This window comes from Callithrix jacchus, chromosome 5 (assembly GCF_049354715.1).
Source record: "Callithrix jacchus isolate 240 chromosome 5, calJac240_pri, whole genome shotgun sequence".
Lineage (NCBI taxonomy): Eukaryota > Metazoa > Chordata > Mammalia > Primates > Cebidae > Callithrix > Callithrix jacchus.
The window spans coordinates 37698865-37720325 of record NC_133506.1 but is presented as its reverse complement, the minus strand read 5'-3'; the positions used below and the strand labels follow the sequence as shown (position 1 = coordinate 37720325).

General features: G+C 45.1%; 1 protein-coding gene across 21 annotated transcripts in view; it reads left to right on the top strand.

The window, feature by feature from the left end:
* PTPRT (protein tyrosine phosphatase receptor type T) overlaps window positions 1–21461 on the top strand; it is a 1160468-nt gene that overhangs the window by 841806 nt on the left and 297201 nt on the right. For all 21 annotated transcript variants that reach the window (XM_078371705.1, XM_008995950.5, XM_035302876.3 and 18 more), the window contains exons 10-11: window positions 18108–18309; window positions 19667–19769. In XM_078371705.1, coding sequence (XP_078227831.1) covers window positions 18108–18309; window positions 19667–19769 — 305 coding nt within the window. The remainder of the gene's footprint in view (window positions 1–18107; window positions 18310–19666; window positions 19770–21461) is intronic.

Genomic DNA, 21461 nt, shown 5'->3' with positions numbered 1-21461 from the left:
CATTATATTTTTCTCCCTTCCTCTCACCTCCCCAGTAGCTGGAAGGTAAACTCCAGGAAGGCAACAACTCTATTGGTTTCTTCATGGGCATACTCTAGTGCCTGGAATAACAGCTATGTTATATTACTGCCCAATAGCTAAGCTAGTTGTTGACTCCAGTTGAATGAGTCTGTGGTTTCCCCAAAAATGCCATCAAACACCCTCTCTGATGTTGTAAATTCAGGTCTAGCTCACCTACTTGATAGTCTAACAAGTGCTAGGAATTTTCAAGCCCTCTTATACACATGGACACATTTCAACTTCATGAAAATCCCTTCTTATTGATGATGGAATTGAGTCTTGTTGAAGGTCACCCAAGTGCTAAGCATCACAGCCTAAAACCAGCCCTTCACACCCAAGACCAAGTTCACATTGTTAATCAAATTCACACTGTCTTTTATAATCCCAAAGTATTTCCTTTTATTCTCCATGAGTCTTTGCTGATGCAATTCAAAATAATTGCTTTCTATTCTGAACCTCCTCCCAAATAAAGGGTCGGGGAAGGATTATATCTATAAAGAAACACAATCCAAGAAGTACATTTTAAGGGGAAAAAATGGCAACATCCCAAAGCCACTTTCTTTTCCAGTTTTTAGTTTGACTTTTCCCTCCAATGGGTACCTAATGAGGCATGACTGCAGAAGGCTGGGCAATCAGGCTGCTCACTTCGTGGGTTTTACTCTGCCGTCCCCCAGCTTCAGACACCAAGTTTATAGCCTTCGCAGTCAGCTCCACTCACATGTGCTGTGTAGCCACTAGAATCACAAGAGGGGCAGAGAGAGGAGGCAGCCTTCAATGACCCCAGCACTCATGTTCTTACAGCACTGCCCACTGGCAAAATCACAAGTTAGGGGGACTGAATTCCTTACCTCCAAAGGGTTCCAGACGATTCCCCGATGGCCCCTGGCATTGCTGGTAAGGGCATGTCTCACTCAGATGGGACAGAAAAAGAACTGGACAGAGGGGGCAGAGTGGTCAATGACAAGGTAGAGCTTCTTGGGAGCCACAGGTGCAGAAATGGACCCTACTGGCCAGTGGGAAGCCAGGAGATGGGAAGGGAAACAAGTGCCAGAATCTCTCAGGAGCTGAGGGAGAAGACACTTAGGGCACAGTTAGCAACCTTCTGAGTCTGGGGTAGACTAGGGTAGCGGTTTGGGAGAAGTTGGAAAATGTAGCATATGTCTCTGCACAGATAAGAAGCTCAGGCACCACCCCTCTGCCAATGAACACTCCAGAAAGGGAAGAGTCCAGGTCTAGGTGTCGGGGGATCTGGGCTGCCCTCAAGGGTGGCAAGTGGACCTTCAGCATCAATTAGGTGTCCACTGGGAGAGAGAAGGCACTGAAGTGGTGGTCCATGAGGCCATACTGCCTTGGGCTGAGTTGTGGCCAGGCTGAAGGATAGAGACCCTGGTCACCCCGTGAGGGCTTTGGAAAGTTCCCTGGAGCAGGTGGGAGGACATGGGCAGAGAGCACATCTTCCTTGGAAGCTGGCTGCAGGTGAGGAGGGGACCTCACTCCTGGCACTCAGCGTAGAAGGGAATGTGTTGGAAACAGTAGTGCAACTCCGATATTTGCATTGGTGCCACACTCAACCCCACTGGATGCTTTCCTACAAGAACTGCCTCATGTAGTCCACACACTCATCCTTATTTTACAGATTAGGACCCGAGGCTCAGAGCTGTTACTGCTTGCTCTAGACAAAGCCTGTCCAACCCTCAGCATGCAGCCTACATGTGACCCAAAATGGCTTTGAATACTGCCCAACACAAATTCGTAAACTTTCTTAAAGCATTATGAGATTTTTTTCACGATTTTAATTGTTTTATCTTATCAGCTATTGTTAGTGTGAGTGTATTTTATGTGTGTGGCCCAAGACAATTCTTCCAATGTGGCCCAGGGAAGCCAAAAGACTGGACACCCCTCCCCTAGACCATGCATGCATAATGGGGGTGCCATCGCCCCCAAGAGATGAAAATTGGTTCTTGGTGTAGTGGTGGGGGTAGGGTGGGAAAAAAGAATCCCTTTCTTATGCATATACATAATATGCATAGAGCCCATATATAGCCATACAGGTATGCATAATGTCCATATACAGCTATGCACTGCATCTCCAGAGTTAAAATTCATGGGGATACAGCAAAGAAAAAAAGTCTAAATAGGCTTCTTAGGAGGTGATAAGAAGCCTATCACCTTTTCTTTGGTGATAGAAAAGAAAAGAATGATTGTGCAACCCTGGTCTACCTACTAGCTACAAGTGACTATTAAAAACTCAAAATGTGGCTAGGCTGAATCAAAATATTCAGAGTTTAAAATACACAGCAGGTTTCAAACACTTAGAGGGAAAAGAGAATGTAAAATATCCTCAATGATTTTGTGTTGAATACATGTTGGAATAATAACATTGTGGATGTCTTGGGTTAAAGAAAGTATATTACTGAAATTAATCCCCACCTGCTTCTTTTGCCTTTCCCCCCCATGTGGCTCCTAGAAAATATAAAATGACAAATGTGCCTGACATCCTATTTCTAGTGGGCAGTGCAGCTATAAATGACCATCTGCGAAGAGGAAGCATCAGGATTTGTACCCAAGTTTTCCGACTCTCTTGTTATCCCATCACTGCCTCCTTCAGGTAGAACTGCTTACTGTGTGGCCTTAGACGTGCATCTTAACTTCTCTGAGCCTCAGTTTCCTCCTGCCTCAATCTCCTTTTAGTACTCTGTAAATGGAGTAGTTCCCTCCAGCTGCGAGATTCCACTCTAGACCCAGCTATGCACCTGGGTCACTGCAGAATAGGAGAGTGTAGAGTCCTCAGATGACCTATTTCATCAGAAATGACAGTTCCATAAATAGCAGTGTCACCTCCTGTATGCCTGCTTCTGGGGAAATACCATGGGGGCAAAGTTAGAAAAAGGAAGCTTCTAACCTGAGACCAGAAGGTTGGAGAAAGGGTTAGTGTAAATGATCATTTTAACCAAGAAGGGAGAAAAATAAAAAAAGAAATTTCATCTCTTCTGGCAAGGAGGTGATATAACCAAAAAAATAGGCTTTTACAAAACCTTCTCATGATAAGCAGGGGCGAATAAAACTTCTCACAAATGCTACTCTACTGGATTGAATTGATGCCGTAGTCTCCAGCATGCCCTCCCTTTCATTCCTTTCCTAATGCCTAATTTAGTGGGGGAGAAAATCAATTCTATTTTAATTTCATGAGAAAAATGCTGAATGAAAGAAAAGTGCTGGAGAGTGAAACTTCAGCCTTCAGCCCCTCACTGGCCCAGAATGTATGATTACGTGATCGATGGATTTCTCCTTAGAAAGGCCTCTCAACCTGATCCCTGACTTGGCCTCTGACAGGGATGCGTGAAGTTCCCAGGTGGTCAGAAAACCACTCCAGGGTGCTTGGGAAATGCATTCTAGCATCAAGTCCCCTGATCTGCCCCAACTCTCCAGACTTACTTCCACCCCATTTCACCTTAATTTTGGCTTCTGTGCACCCAACTGTGCACTCAAAAGCTCTCCCTGCCTATCTAAACTCCTAAGATGTCTTTTCACTCTAGCTGATTCTTTAACTAACAGGTTTCCAGCAAAAATTTTTGGGCCCCTGGAAACAAGACTGACCACTCTTCATGATGACCAGGGAGCTCCGAGGCTAAGCAGGCAGATTCTAGATTCACGCTGCTGGGGTTCCAAGCCTGGGCTGCCTCTTCCTATCTGTGAGAACACTGGGAAGTTGTCCTCCTTAAGTCTCAGAATAGTAATGGTAGTAGCCTCAGGAACTTGTGGGATGATTAAACAAGTAATGTGTGGAAAGTGCTTGGCAACACACCTGGCAACTAGTGAGTGATGATAAATGCCTACTTGTGTTGTTTTTGTAATAAATTGCTGCAAGAATGTGAGGGATCAAGGGGTGCACCTTTGGCTTCTGACTTGTGGGTCCATGATTCCAGATTAGCCAATTGATAAGACCTAGTGCACATTTTTTTTCTGTTCTTTTTCCAATATTTATTTATTTATTTTTGAGATGGAGTCTTGTTCTGTCATCTGGGCTGGAATGCAGTTGCGTGATCTCAGCTCACTGCAATCTCTGCCTCCTGCGTTCAAGCGATTCTCCTCCCTGAGCCTCTCAGGTAGCTGGGATTACAGGCGCCCGCCATCATGCCCAGCTAATTTTCGTATTTTTAGTAGAGCTGGGATTTCACCACGTTGGCCAGGCTGGTCTCGAACCTCTGACCTCAGGTGATCCATCCCCCTTGGTCTCCCGAAGTGCTGTGATTACAGGTGTGAGCTACCACATCTGGCTCAGTACTTAATTTTAAAATAATTTTAGACTTACAGAAAAGTTAGAAAATTAGTAACGAGTTCCTATACACCTATCACCTGGCTTCCCCTGATGTTAGCATCTTATATAACCACAGTATTGTGATTGAAACCAGGAAATGAACATTGATAAATACCTTAAGCTACGATATAATGAATACTATAATCTGCAGGCCTTATTTGAATTTCATTTATCTTCCCACTGTCCTTTTCCAGTCCAGAATCCTGTCCATGTTTCACTTACTTCTCTTATTTCTTAGTCTCCTCCAGTCTGGGATACCTCCTCAGCCTTTCAGGCTTTAATTAATTTATTTATTTGAAAACATTTTATGACCTTGACACTTCTGAATAATACAGGTCAGTTATTTCATAGACTGTCCTTTAAGTTAGTTTTTTTTTCTGATGTTTTCTCATAATTAGATTGAGATTATACATCTTTGGCAAAAAATACCACACATAACCCTTTCTCAGATCATCTTATCAAGAGGCATATGATGTACATGTTATTTATTTATTTATATATTTTTTGAGATGGAGTCTTGCTTTGTCACCAGGCTGGAGTACAGTGGCACGATGATCTCAGCTCACTGCAACCTCCGCCTCCCAGATTCAAGCGATTCTCCTGCCTCAGACTCCTGAGTAGCTGGGACTACAGGCACATGCCACCACACCCAGCAGATTTTTTTATTTTTAGTAGAGACAGCGTTTCACCATGTTGGCCAGGATAGTCTACATCTCGGGACCTTGTACTCTGCCTGCCTTGGCCTCCCAAAGTGCTGGGACTACAGGTGTGAGCCACTAGGCCAGGCCCCAGTTTTGTTTTTTAGAGACAGGGTCTCACTGTGTCACCCAGGCTGGGGTGACAGTCCCAGGCTTGGAACAGTCTTGCCTAACTGCAACCTCAACCTCCCTGGCTCAAGCAATCCTCCTGGCCTCAGCCTCCCAAGTAGCTGGAACTACAGGCGTGTACCACCATGCCTGGCTATTTCAAAAAAATTTTTTGTGTGGAAATGGAAATGGATCTGGTTATATTGCCCAGCCTAAATGTCCATCGTTCTCATTACTGGTATTGTTGATGTTCATCATTTGGCTAAGAATGTAGCACGTATTTGTTAAGCATTTGCTGTTTCCTTGGGGGATAAAATATTGCCCATGGTCTTTAAGAAACTCTCAAGTCTAATGAACAAATGGTGTTCTAGTTACTACTGCTGGTAACAAACTGCTCCAGAATATAGTGGAATAAAACAACAACTTTACGCTTACGTAGTATGTGGGTCAGGAATCCAAGAGGTCAGGGATGATTTGTTTCAGCTCCACAATGCCTAGGGTACCAGCTGAGAAGACTCAAATGACCAAGGGTGACCAGACAGCCAAGAACTGGACTCACGTGGCAGCGCCGTGAAGGTGCTGTCTGGTGCCCAGATGACTGGACTCAGCTGGGGTTGTCAGTCTGGAGCATCTGCACAGGGACTCTCCATGCACCCTGTGTTTGCTCACACATGGAGGCCCCAGGGGAGTCAGACTTCTTACACAGCAGCTTAGAAGCTGTAGGCCGAAGTGTCTCTATGGACAAGTCAGAAACTGCATTGCCTTCAGACCTAGTCAGAAGTCACAAAATATCACTTCCCCCCACATTCTATTGGTCAAAGCAGTCCCAAGTCCCCTAAGACTCAAGGGGATATAAACTCCACCTTTTAATGAAAGCAGTGTCAAAGGGTATTTTCTAAAAAGCACCAAAAGGACTTTCTACTTATACAGATTTAGAAATTCAGGCCCAGAGGACAAGACCTTCACCATCTTGGGCCTCTTTAATTATTAAATGCATAATTAATGAGCACCAACTCTGTGCCAGACAGGCGTGGACCCAGCTTCAGGGTCTTGCTTGACAAGCCCCTCCTGAGGTGGGTGGACTCCGACAGACCCTCTACAAAGCCTTGTGTTCTGACAATTGCAGCCTCCCTTAATCAGCCCCCTCCCTAGAAACTCTTCACACAGGATGTGAACGGAGGAGCCAAGGGCAAGGTGGCAGGGTGGGGTGGAGAAGACTGGACTTCAGAATTACCTCATTTCAAATCCCAGCGGTACCCTGTTCAGGATTTGTTACATTTTCATTCTTAATCCTCATTTATTTTGTAAACCTTATTGACTCCTTCTCTGTGCCAAGCTGGGTGCTTGGCAATTATTACAATAAATAAATAGAATCCAGGCTTTGCCTTTAATGAAGGATTGTTTCCAGGCTGTGTCTGCCAGAAAGGCTGTGAGTATGGCTGCAGGGTTCCAAGGAGCAGGGTCGTGGGATTACTTAACTTCTTGCATCTCCATGCCCAAAGCCAACTGGAGAGGAATTGGTCATGCAACTTAGCAACTTAAGCAGGTTAAACTTAGCAGAACAGAAATCAGCTCAGTGTGAAGCTGGAAGGCAAGCAGCTTACATTCAGAAACCCAAGAAGTGCTGCAATACAGACTAAGAGCCATGGGGAGTATCGCTAGACAGACTCATTAAGCAAGAAGTTTTCTGTGAAAATAAGAAAATCATAGCACCCAGGACACCCCAGCATGAGATTAAAAGCTGAAAGGAGGTTTAGGCTTCATATTATCAGGCTGCACTATGGTAGTTTAGGAAGAAAGGGCTTAGAGCCGGCCAAGTTGAGGTGGCGCTGCTGTGGGACCCTGACTGCATTCTTTGAAATTTAGGGCAGTTGGGAAGAGTAATACAGAGTATCCCTTCCATCTGGGGAGGGGAGGGAAGAGAATGAGACTGGGAAACAGCCCACTGCTAAGGATTAGCGGGGCCAGAGGTGCTGTTGGAGGGAGCACCTGTTGACAGGAACACACTCACCTAAAATCTGTCTGAGAGGGCACTAAGGAGCAGGGTGGTGACTCGGGAGAGAACGATATGCACGGTCAGCAATAATGCTAGTTCTTGTTCTTATCACCCACTAACTAACCCTGCCTTTTGGTTATGGATGGTGAATACTAAAGACCCTGGGCCAGCTGGACTTCCAGCTTGTTTTCTCCCAGTGTTTGATCCCACAGCCAACAGGAAAACAGCTGAAGTCAGAGAGCAGGACATTGATTGGAAATCACCCAAAGCCCTGTTGGGCAAACAAGTTGACTTCCCCATGCCTGCAGTGCCTCTTTGATCTGTGGTAACCGAGAAAGTCCACACTAGGCTAGAGGGAGCCCCTGGGCTGTAGCAGGATGGACACGGCCAGCAACCATGGGCACGGGTCCCTGTGCTGGCAGTGCTGGGGAAGGAGTGGAGCCCAGGCAGGCCCTGGCACAGCCAACCAAGCCTGCAGGCTGAGCCTCTGACCCTGGAGCTTTGGGAGGCAGGGAGGCCTGGCAGACACCGTTCAGAGGCGTTGCTACTCTGTTCTGTTGTTTCAGAGCCTTTGGCTGATGAGGGTACGTAGAGCCTCAGTCCAGTCGCATAACTCTTGGTAAGTGACGGATCTGACTTTCAGTCTTCCCTCCTGCTGGCTGAGACCCACACTCTTCGCCTTCATGAAGGTTAACAGCATTGGAAGGATGAGGCCAGTAAGGACACTTGCGGGTCTTCACCAGTGATTTTTAGCCTTAGGGGGTCTCATCTCCCTTCAGGTCTGGGGCCATGTGTTGGCTCCGTCTCATTCTTACATTTCTAGGGAACTCATTCTTCTCTAGCCAGGACTCAGAAGCTCTCAAAGTGACTCTAGTCACCTCTCCATCCCCTCTGCTTCTTGTTGAAACCAGGCCTTCTTTGTATTTGCCATCTGCATCTGGGTTGTTCCTCTGGTCATGTCAGTCCTCCATCCCCTTGCCTGAGAAAGTGCTTCGCCAAATTCGATGTGCATGATAATTACCTGGAAAGCTTATGAAGGAAGAGTGTGCTGGGCTTCAGCCCTGGACATTCTGATCAGGAGGTCTGGGGTAGACTCATCAATCTGCATCTCTAACAAGTTCCCAGGTGGTGCTGATGCTGTTTGTCTGCAAACCACACTTCTAGTAACACTGTGGTGTGATCCTGTATCGCTCTTGATAGCCTCCCCTCCCCTTTAATGGCTCTGTATTACTCTCAAAATAAAATATATGCACTTGAGTAGTTTATTAAAAGCTTCCATAATCTGAGCTCAGCAGGAATGCCACCTACTGTTGCATAGTTTGTGCACTGCACAAAGAGACACTACCAAGGGAATGAAATCCATTAAGCTCTGCGCTGTGTCTGCCAGAAAGAGTATGACTGGGCACTAAGGAAGGCATCTTTTTCTTCTCACAAAGGCAGCATCAGCTCACTGAAGTACAGGGGGCTGAAACTGAGTTGAGACAGGCACCTTTTTCTACTTTGTGCAAAAGCACCCCATAGGCAAGCAGTGGTCCTGCCCAAGACCCTTCTCTTCTTTCACTCTCCACCATCTCCTCTCATTCCTCCCACCCTTCTCCCATGCCTTCATCTGGTTAGCAGCTTCACACTCTATGGGGAAGGCATCTGACCCCAGAGACTCAATCTCTGTTTTATGCTTGTAAGAGCATATGTTTTCTCTGTTATATGCTCATAAGAGCCATCTTCCCTTCCTTCAGAACAGAAATTTAATGTGCCTTCTCCACTCATTCCTGTGGGCCTCACCAAACTATCAAGCTATTATGATAGTTTAAGAAAAAAGAGCTTAGACACATCTGAGTTGATGCTGGCCCTACTATGGGACTCCGACTGCCTTCTTTGAAATTTAGGACAGCTGGGAAGAGTAATGCTCAGAGTATCCCTTCCATGTGGGACAGGGAGGGAAGAGAATGAGGCTGGGAAGCAGCCCACTGCTAAGAACTGGGGGACCTGAGGTGCTGCTGGAGGGAGCACCTGTTGACAGGAACACACTCACCTCAAGTCTGTCTGGGAGGGAGCTAAGGAGCAGAGTGGTGACTCGGGAGAGAACCATATGCATGGTCAGCACATAAAGTTAGTTCTTGTTATTATCACCCACTAACTAACCCTGCCTTGTGGTTATGGATGGTGAATACTAAAGACCCTGGGCCTGCTGGACTTCCAGCTTGTTTTCTCCCAGCATTTGATCCACAGTAGGTTCCTGAGGATTCTCTAGAGCTTAGTAGGTGGCCAGGCACCTAGTCAACAGCTCGATGGATATTTGCTGTGGATTCTGTTCTGTAGCCACAAAGAGGTTCACAGGAGCCAAATCTCAGCATGCTATTTGTTGTCTTTTAAACAATTCATTTTGAAATAGTTTTAAGTTTACAGAGAAATCATTAAAACAAAATAGTATAGAGAGTTTTATCCCCTTCCTGCAACTTTCCCCAGTGTTAGCATCTTGCATAGCCATGGTATATTTATCAAAACTAAGAATTTATGTCAGTGCCTTCCTATTGGCTAAACTCCAGACTTTTTTTTTTTTTTTTTTTTTTTTTTTTTCAGATTTCTCCAGTTTTTCTGCAGAAGTCCTCTTTTTTCTTCTAGGTTCTCACACAGCATTTAGCTGTCATGTCTCCTTGTTCCTCAACCTGTGACCATTTCTTGGTCTTTCTTTGCTTCTCTGTGACCTTCACACTTTCTTGTTTGTTTTGTTTGTTTGTTTGCTTTGCTTTGAGACATGGTCTCACTCTGTTTCCCAGGCTGGAATGCTGTGCTGTGATCGTGGCTCACTACGGCCTCAACCTCCAGGCCTCAAGGGATCCTCCTTTCTCAGCCTCCCAAGTAACTAGGACTACAGACGTGTGCCACTATGCCTGGCTAGTTTTTTAAAAGGTCTCGCTTTGTTGCCCAAACTGTTCTCAAATTCCTGGGCTCAAGTAATCCTCCTACCCTAGCCTCCCAAAGTGCTGAGATTATACGCATGAGCCACTGCACCTGGTGGCACTTTGTAAGAGTACTGTTCAATACTCAATCTGAGTTTATCTGATGTTTTCTTGTTTGTAGACTGAGGTTATGAGGAGGAAACCCCCAGAAAACATGTGTACTGCTCACCACATCATATCAGGGGCGCATGATCTCAACGTGACTTACCACTGGTGATGCTGACCTTGATCACTTGGAACACTAGCGTCTTCCAGATTTCTCCACTTAAAAGCCACTATTTTTTTCCCCTTTCCATGCTCCATTCATTCAAAGTGAGTCATGAATCATTGGGTCCAGCCCACCCTCAAGGCAAGAGGAATTAGGTTCTACCTCCTGTAGAGAAGAGTATCAGAGAATTTCTGGTCTGATGAAAAAGCCATAAGAGTAACTAGTAACTTTGGTGGGAAGTACTTTGAGGCTACACAAATATTGTTTCACTGTAGTTTCACCCACACACGTCAACCGGCATCAAGGTATCCTGCCTGCAGCACTATCACAGCAGTGCTCCAGCAGGCCGTCTGAGGACTCCTTTCCCTGGCACGGCCTCATCTCCCAAATCTTCTGCCGAATCCCCTGTGTACTCTGAGTCCCAGCTCCACCATTCTCAGCTTTGGGGGCCCAGTTGGATCTCCTGGTCAGCTTTAAAAATGTTTCAATGCCCAGGTCTTTCTATCCAGAGGGTTTGATTTAATTGGTCTGGGGTGGGACCCAGGATCTGACTTTTTACTTTGAGTTCCAGGATATATGTGCAGGATGGGCAGGTTTGTTACACAGGTAAATGTGTGCTGTGGTGGTTTGCTTCGCCTCTCAACCATCACCTAGGTATTAAGCCCATGATGCATTAGCTATTTATCCTGATGCTCTCTCTCCCCCTCCCTCAGCCCCTGACAGGCCCCAGTGTGTGTTGTTCCTCTCCCTATGCCCATGTGTTGTCATTGTTCAGCTTCTACTTATAAGTGAGAACATGAAGTATTTGGTTTTCTGTTCCTGTGTTAGTTTGCTGAGGAAAATGGCTTCCAGCTCCATCCATGTCCCTGCACATGTCATGATCTCATTCCTTTTTATGGCTGCATAGTATTCCCTGTTGTGTATGTACCACATTTTCTTTATCCAGTCTATCATTGATGGGCATTTCGGTTGACTTCATGCCTTTGTTATTGTGAGTAGTGCTGGAACTGGCACTATTTTTAAAAGGTCTCCTAAGCATTCTATGCTCAGCCAGGGCTGAGGACCACAGGCCTAGCCTAGTGTTCTCACAGCTTCTCTAAGAGGCTGTCTTCTCTCTCTGGCAAAATCACTTACTTCTGAAGTACTTTGGCCCCTTCTAATATCCATCAAGGCTTGTGCTTGTCCCCAAAGTCTAGAACTATATCTTCCTCATCTATGGCTTTCCTCCCTAGCCAGAGTCTAGCACAAAGTGGGTTCTCAGTGAGCATTTGTGGATGAAGAGAATAAGTAACGTCCCAGAGAAGTAAAAGCAGTAACATAAAATGGAAACTAAAATTAGAATTAGAATTAGAATTTTACTCTGTGCACAGAAACAGCAGGTCCTCACATTCTCCCTGGGTCCGCAGCCTCAGACGCACCAGGAGCAGCAGTACGAGTGTCAGTCTAATCACTCTTCTGTTGCTATTATGGTCCTCGGCTCACTAAGGAAAAAACAAGGGCACCCTGGTCAAGAAGTCACCAGCATGTGTGTCACAGTCATCTGTGTATTCCTATTGTTCTTCAAAAGGAATGGGTTCACTTTGTACTTTTAAATTGCTAGGAAACCAAAGAGCTAATACTTTGCTTTCTGATAAGAGATTACCTTGAGCTGATTTCCTTTTGTACCAGTTGCCTCTGAGGCCACCAAGATGATAGAGACTGTGCCTGTAGACATATTGAGAGTGGTGTGGAAAAGAGGAGAAAATATTTTAACCAGTTGTTTTTAGCTTAAAGAAAAAATAGATAGATTTAACCCTTTATTTGATGCACCAGCCAGATTGGTCTTGTTAGAAGTTTAGTATGTTGAGACTTCCAGAGTATTAGCTGGAAGCCATTGAAGAAAGTCAGGAGGAGATGAGATGGGTAACAGGGCGCTGACCCTCCCAGGACTTTAGGATAAAGATGCAAATGTAGTGGCAAGATGGGAGGGTGCGGAGCTCTAGAGGATGCTTCCGGAGCAATACACTGTGGGTGGGCAGGTCTTGACTCAGTTTACACTGTTGTCACTTATAGCTAATGCTGCTATCAATATTCTCAATCTTTTTAAATTCTACTTGATTATAGGTTTAATACTACCTTGTCTCTGATCATGATGCTTACATGAACCTGTTTTTAACCTGACGTGTGTAAGTATGTCATAAGAACACTTGGTTAGCTTGATAAAATTATAATGGGTCTTCTCCTTGGGAGTGATCTTTGTGAATAAATTATTCTGCCAGGCCATCTATGCTGTCTCTGAATATGGAACCAGTGTAGCCACACCCTGCCTCTAGCCCAGTGCCGGGAGCACAGCGCAGCTCAACGCAAGCATGTTCAGGAAACAAACAAATCCTTCCTGATGGAATTCTCTGAGAGAAATCATTTCCTTCTCCTCTGCGTCCCTCTCTTGCTCCTTCTTGAAGCCCGGGTGGAAAAGTGACCTGTTCTTCCCAAGATGTCCTCTGGTCCCTTGCAGCCAGAGCCTTGGTACAGAAGCTAAAGCCACTCATGAACACTCTGGAGCTCTCCTCCCAAACAAATGGGGGTCACTCTGTAACATAAAACCGAAACTAAAATTAGAGTTAGAATTTTACTCTTGAAGAACTCGAGGCTCAGAGAGGTTAAACTATCACTCAAACCACACAGCTAATTTAATTACTCATTTGTACTTGGAAAAGGATAAAATGTTGAACAAACACCAGGTAAGATCTTTGCCTCCTTGGAGCTTAAAGTCTAGTATAGAGGTCAGCAAACTTTTTCTGTAAAGGGCCAGAGAATAAATATTTTAGGCCATGTGGGCCGTAGGGTATCTGTTGCAACTGCTTAGCTCTGCTTTTGTAGTGTGAGAGTAGCCATAGTCCACATTTAAATAAATGGTTGGCTGTTTTCCAATAAAGCTTTACTTAAAAAACAGATGGTGGATTGAATTATACTTGCAAGTCATATTTTTTTCAAATCATGGGCTGGTAGAAAAGGGACTTATTGATGAAATAACTACATGGGTACGTGGAAAGTTAGTGGCTCAAAGGAGAGACAGGTGATTCTGGAAATATAAAATAAGAGAACCTGGGAGTCGGCGAAGATGCCTATAAACAGAGCCACTGTAAGTGAGGTTAGGTAAGGACGAGGAATCATGAATCGGGCAAAAGGAAGGTGGGAAGGAAGGGGAGGTCCAAGCTGACAGAACAGCTGGTGCGAAGCCCTGTGGCAGAAAGGACCATCGTTGTTTTTGGGTACTGAAATGAGGCTTGGGGTGGTAGGGGAGGGGACAAGAGAGGCCAGCTCGTGCACCGAGCTGATTAAGACCACGTGACACAGACACAGTCTTCATCCTGAGAGCTATGGGAAACCATTGCTCTTATGACGATTGGATTTTCATTATAAAGCACTTGCTTTGGCTTCCGATCCTACTGTCAGCAACTAAAAGAGAGGGGGGACATCCTTGAGTACTTGCTGCAGCCAAAGCCTATGCCAGGAGCCCAGGGTTGATGTGCACTTGTGCACCCATCCCCTTACTAACCCTTTATGTTTGCTATTCTAACAAATCTCCCCTTTTCCCCACTTACAAATGAAGATTCATATGGTGTTACACATTTACAGCCACAGCTCCATCCCATCCCATTTTTCTCATCTTTCTTCTTTCCCTCCCCAGCCCGATCTCCCACTAACTTCGTAAAACTTGCAAGTTAAATTTTTCAAAGACTGTTTCTGACAAAGCAGTGGGAATTAGATTTGGCGAAGCCCTTCATAAAAAATTGAAGACATGCTATATTAACATACATTGATTTATTCATAGTGTTTCATTACAAGTAAGTGAGGATCCTGTAATACCAGGAAAGGTTAGGAGAGCAGAGGAGCGCGGTATATTATATTGACAGCTTGGTGGAAATTGAGTTGCTTTTGGATTGAATTTGGAGCGCAGGAAAGGAATTGGCTAGTAAATAAGGCATGAGTTCCACCTCCCAGTGTGTGTATATCAATGTAGTTGCCACCAGTGCAGGCAGGGGGACAGGGACAGAATTTTCAAAGAATGCAAGCGCATATCCTCTTCACTGGTCCACTGGGATTGGTGGCTACAGGCTGAACTCTCTGAACCCAGAATCCACCTGCATGATGAAAACTCCATTTGCCCCTATTCGCTCCCCGCTCTGCGGTGGCTCTGGCCTTTGCTCTGTCCAAACCCTTTCCCACCCCAGGTCTTTGCCCAGGTGGTTCCCTCTGCCTGGAACCTAGAATACTCTTTCCTCTTTGACTCAGGATTGTCCTTCGGGCATTAGTTCCACTCTCTCCTGAGATACCTCTCTGAGCACTTTTCCTTACTTTGGTCCTTCTCAGAAGCAGACCTTGAGATAAAGATTTCAATGTGAGCCGATTGCTGAGAAGTTCAAGAAACACCAGTAAAGAGGTGTAGGGTGGGGAAGAGAAGGAAAGTAGCCAATCATCACTGTGTTGTCAAAGCAGCTGCCTCTAGAGGCAAGTGGAGCTGAGCCCCTCAGGGAAATTGGGATGCTGCAGGGATACCAAGGAGGGGTTGTCTGCAGGGGTGTCAAGGGAGGGGAGCGTGGAGAATTTGTGTATTAACTCCCATCATGGCTGGGGTGTTAATTACCCCCCCATTCCCAGCAAGCACCCATGGAGAAAGTCCTCAAACAGAGGCAGATAGACGCCTGTAGCACTTGCCTCTGAGAGGGACTGAGGTGGGCAGGGGTGACCACAGGGAACGCTGTAGACAGGCCCACCAGAGCAGCCTGAAGTTGGCAGCCACCTGAGTGGTGCACATGCACGCTCAGGCGCTGCTTGAAAAAAGCCCAAAGCCCTCAGCTCCCTGCATTTCTCCTCCTGCGCGCACTCTGCTCTGGGCAGTCCGACCTCTCCTTAAGGATGTGGCACCACTACTGTTTAACATAGGAGAGAGAAATCACTCTTCTCTCCAAAACAGTTGGTGTCATTGCCAGTAATAGCAAATTGCTTATTTTTCAAGAGAAGTTGGTGTGCTTCCTTTTCTGCTTGGGTTTGGCCATTCTTGACAGAAGGTAAGTGATGTCAGCTGTCTATCTAGCTGGCTTCCCTCTCTCAAGAATGGAAATCACTTGAGGACAAGGCCTGACTTGAATTCAGTTGCCCCCGCCCCAGCAGCACACAGTGCAGGGCTCAGAATACAGGGGTACACAGGAAACATGTGAAGGAGCAAGTAAGTAGATGAGTGAATGCGTTCTCGACTGACGCATGGCGTCTCCAGGCCGGGCAGGGTGGTATAGAAAATAGAGAACCGGCTTTAGAGTCAGATCTGCTTAGTGCAATGTCAGCAATAGATTGTTGAATGTACCTGAGAATGCCTTATTTGCTACTGGCCACGACAACATGGATGAATCCCATGGATGTAATGATAATGTTGAGAGAAAGAAGCCAGAAACCAAAACACAAATTCCATAGGATTTCATTTATATACAGTGCAAAAACTGACAAAACTAGTCTATGCTGTTAAAAGTGAGACCGAGGTAGGCTGGGTGTGGTGGTTCATGCCTGTAATCCCAGCATTTTGGGAGGCCAAGGCAGGTGAATCACTTGAGGTCAGGAGTTTGAGATCAGCCTGGTCAACATGGCGAAACCCTGTCTCTAATAAAAATGCAAAAATTAGCTGGGCGTGATGGCATGCGCCTGTAATCCTAGCTACTCAGGAGAAGGCACAAGAATCGCTTGAACTGGGAAGGTGGAGGTTGCAGTGAGCCGAGATTGTGTCATTGCACTCCAGCCTGGGTGACAGAGAGAGAACCTGTTTAAAAAAAAAAAAAAGTCAGGCAGAGGTGATCCCTGTTGGGGGTAGGCAAGTAGGATTGTGCGGAGTGTAAGGAAAAAGTACTGGACCTGGTAATGGTTTGGCTTTTGATTATATGACTATATCCAGTTTTCAAACATTTATCAAGAGGGATACTTTTCTGTATGTATATTATACCATAATTAAACTTTTTATTTGAGACAGGGTCTTGCTCTGTCACCCAGGCTAAAGTGCAGTGGTGCAATCATGGCTCACTATAGCCTTGAACTCCTGGGCTCAAGCCATCTTCCCACTTCAGTGCCTGAGTAGCTGGGACTGCAGACGTGCACCACCACAGCCAGCTAATACTTTAATGCTTTGTAGATACAGGCCCTACTGTGTTGCCCAGGCTGGTCTCCAACTCCTGCTTCTAGCAATTCTCCCAGCTTGGCCTCCTCAAGTGCTGGGATTTCAGATGTGAACCACCATACCTAGCCTAATTAAACATTTTTAATGGAACAAACCAGGTAAGACAAACAAAGAAAAAATCCTGTGTCTGCAACTTTGCAACTGTGTAATTTCAGGATGTGACACTCCAAGCATGATCCACGGGACCGGTGCTGGGATACCAACTGTTAATTATTTTCACCCTTGGGCAAGTGCAGAAATTGAGAGTGAGCACTTCAAACCTCTCCCAGTACCTTGCTGTGGCACCCAGTGTGTGATCAAGGAACAGTAGACACAAAGCATTCCACAGGTGTAGACCAGTTTGGTTATTGCGGAACTCACATGTTATGTCACATGGGGTATGTCTTCATATGCCATAGATAAACTATCTCCCTCTACAATTTGAAAGATGCTGACTGCCTGCAAGTGGCTTCCAATGACACCTCAGTTTCTCCATTATTAAAATGAAAGTAGCTATCCTGATGCCCCCAAGGATTTGAGGAAGGCAAAAAAAAAGATAATGCCCAAGAAAGCACCAGTCAGCAATTGTATCTGTGTGGAAGATGGGGCCCGTGATCTGCATTTTTATCAAGACTCACAAATACTCTCCCTGGGATACTGTACTTTGACACTGCTCTGTGACTGCAATGTCCAGCATAGTGATCACTAGCCACACAGGGCCACTGCACTTGTGAAAAGCAGGGGTTAGTCCAAATGAAGTTGTGCTGAAGGAGTAAAAGACACAACATATTTGTAAGACTTTATACGAATGGTATAGAATGTAGACAATTCCATTCAATTTTTATGTTGACTACGGATTGAAATGATAATAGCTTGGATACATTGGGTTCAACAAGATGTGTTATTCAAATTAGTTGTTGTTTTTTTTACTTCTTTTCATGAGACTATCAAAAAATTTAGAGTGACATCTGTGGCTCACCCTCTATTTCTTTTTAAAAAAATGTTTGTGGGTACATAGTAGGTGGATATGTTTATGGGTTACATGAGGTATTTTGATATAAGCATGCAATGCATAATGATCACATCAGGATAAATGGGGTGTCCATCCCCTCGAGCATGTATCATCTGTGTTAGAAACAATCCAATTATATCCTTTTAGTTATTTTAAAATGTATGGTTAAATTATTTTGGACTGGACATCCTGTTGTGCTAGCAAATACGAAGTTTTATGCATTCTTTCAATTTTTTTCTGCCTATTAACCATCCCCCCACCCTCTGCTACCCTTCCCAGCCTCTGATAACCATCCTTCTACTCTCTATCTCTGTAAGCTCAGTTATTTTTTAAGTTTTAACTCCTACAAATCAATGAGAACATGCATTGCTCCAGTGGGTGAGCAATGGGGTATTTGGAGGCTGGGATCATCTGTAAAGTGGACAGCAACAGGCAGCTTAGCAGAATCTGCTGGCCAAGCTCACATTCCCTTCCCTACCCCCGCTTCCCTAAGGCTCCTCCAGTTGAGCTCAGTCCAGCTTCCTGAGCGAGGCATTTATTTGTTTGTTTGCTGGCTTGTCCTACAGATCAACTACAAGGCTGTTGGCTCCCTGGACCCAAGTGCTGACCTGTCCAGCCAGAGGGGGAAAGTGTTCAAGCTCCGGAATGAAACCCACCACCTGTTTGTGGGTCTGTACCCAGGGACCACCTATTCCTTTACTATCAAGGCCAGCACAGCAAAGGGCTTTGGGCCCCCTGTCACCACTCGGATCGCCACCAAAATTTCAGGTATCTCTCCTAGAAAGGGAAAAGGAAGAAATGTTGTTTCACCCCCGCTTGCCAATTTTCCTTGAAGTGGAAATTTTTCTTGAATTGTCACCCTGTGATAGGGGTGGAATTAGGACAATCCAGTCCCTAGTGAGTTATCATTGTTGTCTTCTACAGAGAAAATCTAAGTGATGAACTTCCGAAAGAGTAAAAATTAGATTAATTAGGTGGCACATCACTTAATAATTTGCCCACAGGATTGCATTAAATAGTGTGTGTGTGTGTGTGTGTGTGTGTGTGTGTGTGTGTGTGGAGATAATGTATATTGCATTCAGGTTGGTTTTTAAATTCATTTTCAGGAACGTTCTTTGTGCCAGTATAAGACATTAGCACAGGTTTTCATGAAATACCTGATGAATGAATGAATGAACAAATGAATTAGTATTGTAGGGCCACAGCAGTCCAAAATTAGAGACTGCTGTCACCAGTAGGGCCCCCTCTACCACTAGACAGCTTCGATGCAGAATTATTTCAGAACCTTTTCTACAGCTCTCATTATCCTAAATATCTATGCAATTTTGGTCCGCATATATATGTATTTTCCACATGGTTTTGCAGAAAAACATGATTTTATTTTGTAGCTTAATGTTTTCTCTTATCTTTATCCCATAACTGTTTCCTATGTTGCTACATTGCTTTCATTATAATGTTCTGTCAAGTGGATGGACGTAATTTAATTATACATTCCCCTGTGTTTGGATATTTGGCGCTTCCGTGTTTTTACAAAATAACGCTTCAATAAACATGTTACAAAATAAAGTTTAAATCATGGGTTTGGATTATAACTTTAGGATCAAATTCAGAAGTTGGAAAAAGTGAATTAAAAAGGGTGTGAATTTTAATAGCTGTTACTACAAATGGCTAAATTACCTTCCCAAAGGATTAGATATAGTTGCCTTCCTATCAGCTGAGTGTTAGGGAAAGGGGTCTCACGAAGGAGAAAAAAAAGGTAGAGGGGAAGTAGTTCATAATTGATTTAATTTGCATTTTAAATGTGTTTAGCAAGGCTGAGTCTGCTTTCACTTCTTCATTAGCACTTATATTCCCTGGATGTATCTCTTTATTAGGTGTGGAACTTTTTGGTTCATGCAGATTACCTGACATATCATTGCCACCCATCCCCACGCTACTGCCCCTTGAAGAAACCTACTGTGGGCAGGTTGAGCACCAGGGCCTCCTTTACTGAAGGCTTGGAAGGCTTCTCATCCTTCCCTTTTCTGAGCATCCTCTCTCTAGTCATGCTGGTCTTCAAGGATGGCAGCAAGGGGAGGTGGTAAGCCTGTGCTGAACTCACCTGCACTCTCTGTTTCCCGCCCAGCTCCGTCGATGCCTGAGTACGACACAGACACCCCATTGAATGAGACAGACACGACCATCACAGTGATGCTGAAACCCGCCCAGTCCCGGGGAGCCCCTGTCAGGTGAGAATGGTTCTTCACTTGGAGTCTGCAGTTTTCCTTCTCTGTGTCAAATGGGCTTCCAGTTAAATCATGTGACTGGCAATGCCCATGGTCAATAGTGGCCAGGAGCAACGCTTCCTGGGAGGAAGGTCAGCAGCCCCAAGCCCAGTTCAAAGGGAACCCCTGAGTTCAAAACAAACCTGGGCAACATAGGCAGACCCTGTCTCTACAAAGAAAAATGTTTTCAAAAATTAGGTGGAAGTGGTAGCACACTCCTGTAGTCCCTGCTACTCGAGAGGATGATATGGGAAGATCACTTGAGCCTGGAAGACCGAGACTGCAGTGAGCTGTCATCACACCACTGCACTCCAGCCTGGGCAACAGAGTGAGATCCTGTCTGAAAAACAAAAACAACAAAATACAAGGTACATCCTAATAGGGACCTGAGATGGTCCAGAATAAAACTTCCTGGAATGTGTTTATGGTAAATTTAGTTAGTGGGGTTGGGGGCCTGGAGCATAGTCTCCTGGCAAGATCACTTTTCCTTGTGTCACTGCCAGTAACAGCCAGATAGACAGACTTGCTGAATTCTGCAAACAACCTGCTCAGAGATCACAAATGTGCCAAGACCTGAGGTCTGGTCCAGTTTAAGGCTGTAAGGTGTTAGAGTCCCACAAGGGCACTTGCTGTCTGGTAAAATTGCTGATTTTAACAAGAGATGGTCAGAGTTCAGGAATACAATGATACATCTCCATAGCTAAACTGACCAGTGTCCAGTCATGACATTAGGAGCACAGGCATCTCTTTTAAACAAGCTACACTTTGCACAAGGGCAGAGATACTAAGTGCTGGATTTGCCCAGAACTCCAGGAAGGAGGACTACAGTTCCTTAAAATGAAGCAGAGCATGGAGTGGAAAAACTTTCAAATTGCTCTGTACAGTTCATCAAGCATAAACTGAGTACCTTATGTGCCAGGGATGAGGCCAGACCCAGGACCTAAAAGTCATTCATTCATTTAGCAAACATTTTTATTAAGAATCCACCATCTTGGGCAATGCTTTAGTGCCTGAAACATGGCAGTGAGCTAGCCATGAAGTCATGTCCTAAAGAAAGTCAAACTCTAGTTGGGGAGACAGAAACATAATTACACTATACAGTGTGTCCTTGTGGAGATACGCATAGGTCACTATAAGAGCTCAGAGGAGAGAATTCCCAGTGGAGGAGACACTGAACTGTATAATGATGCATAAGATTTCACCAACGTTGTAAGAGTGCCCAGTGTGAGCAAAGGCATGGAGGAGAGGGACGACGTGTTGTAACCAGGAGCAACCAGGGCGGTTGTTCGCTTTAACATAAATGTCAAGGTGGGATTGCTGTGATTAGAATGCAGGTGTCTCTGAGAGGTTCAGGCCTGTTTGAAGGACATGAGTAGCCACTAGAGAGATGTGTGCAGCCTTACCCCTTGTGTCACTGGAGGCCAGGACACCAGCCCAGAAGGAGGCTGTGAAGATGGTCTAGATAGCTATTGTCCATCCTATATCCAACGTTATCTAGAAATGATAGGCATTGGAGTAGACAGAACCAACCACCACCAATTTAGAAGTTCCTATGTAGTCTGAAGACTTTGGGTGATGTTCCCCCTAAGTCAGGTGAGTCCTCTGTCATTGCATCTGACCAGAGAGCTTTTGTCTCACATTCTATGCATTGATTGT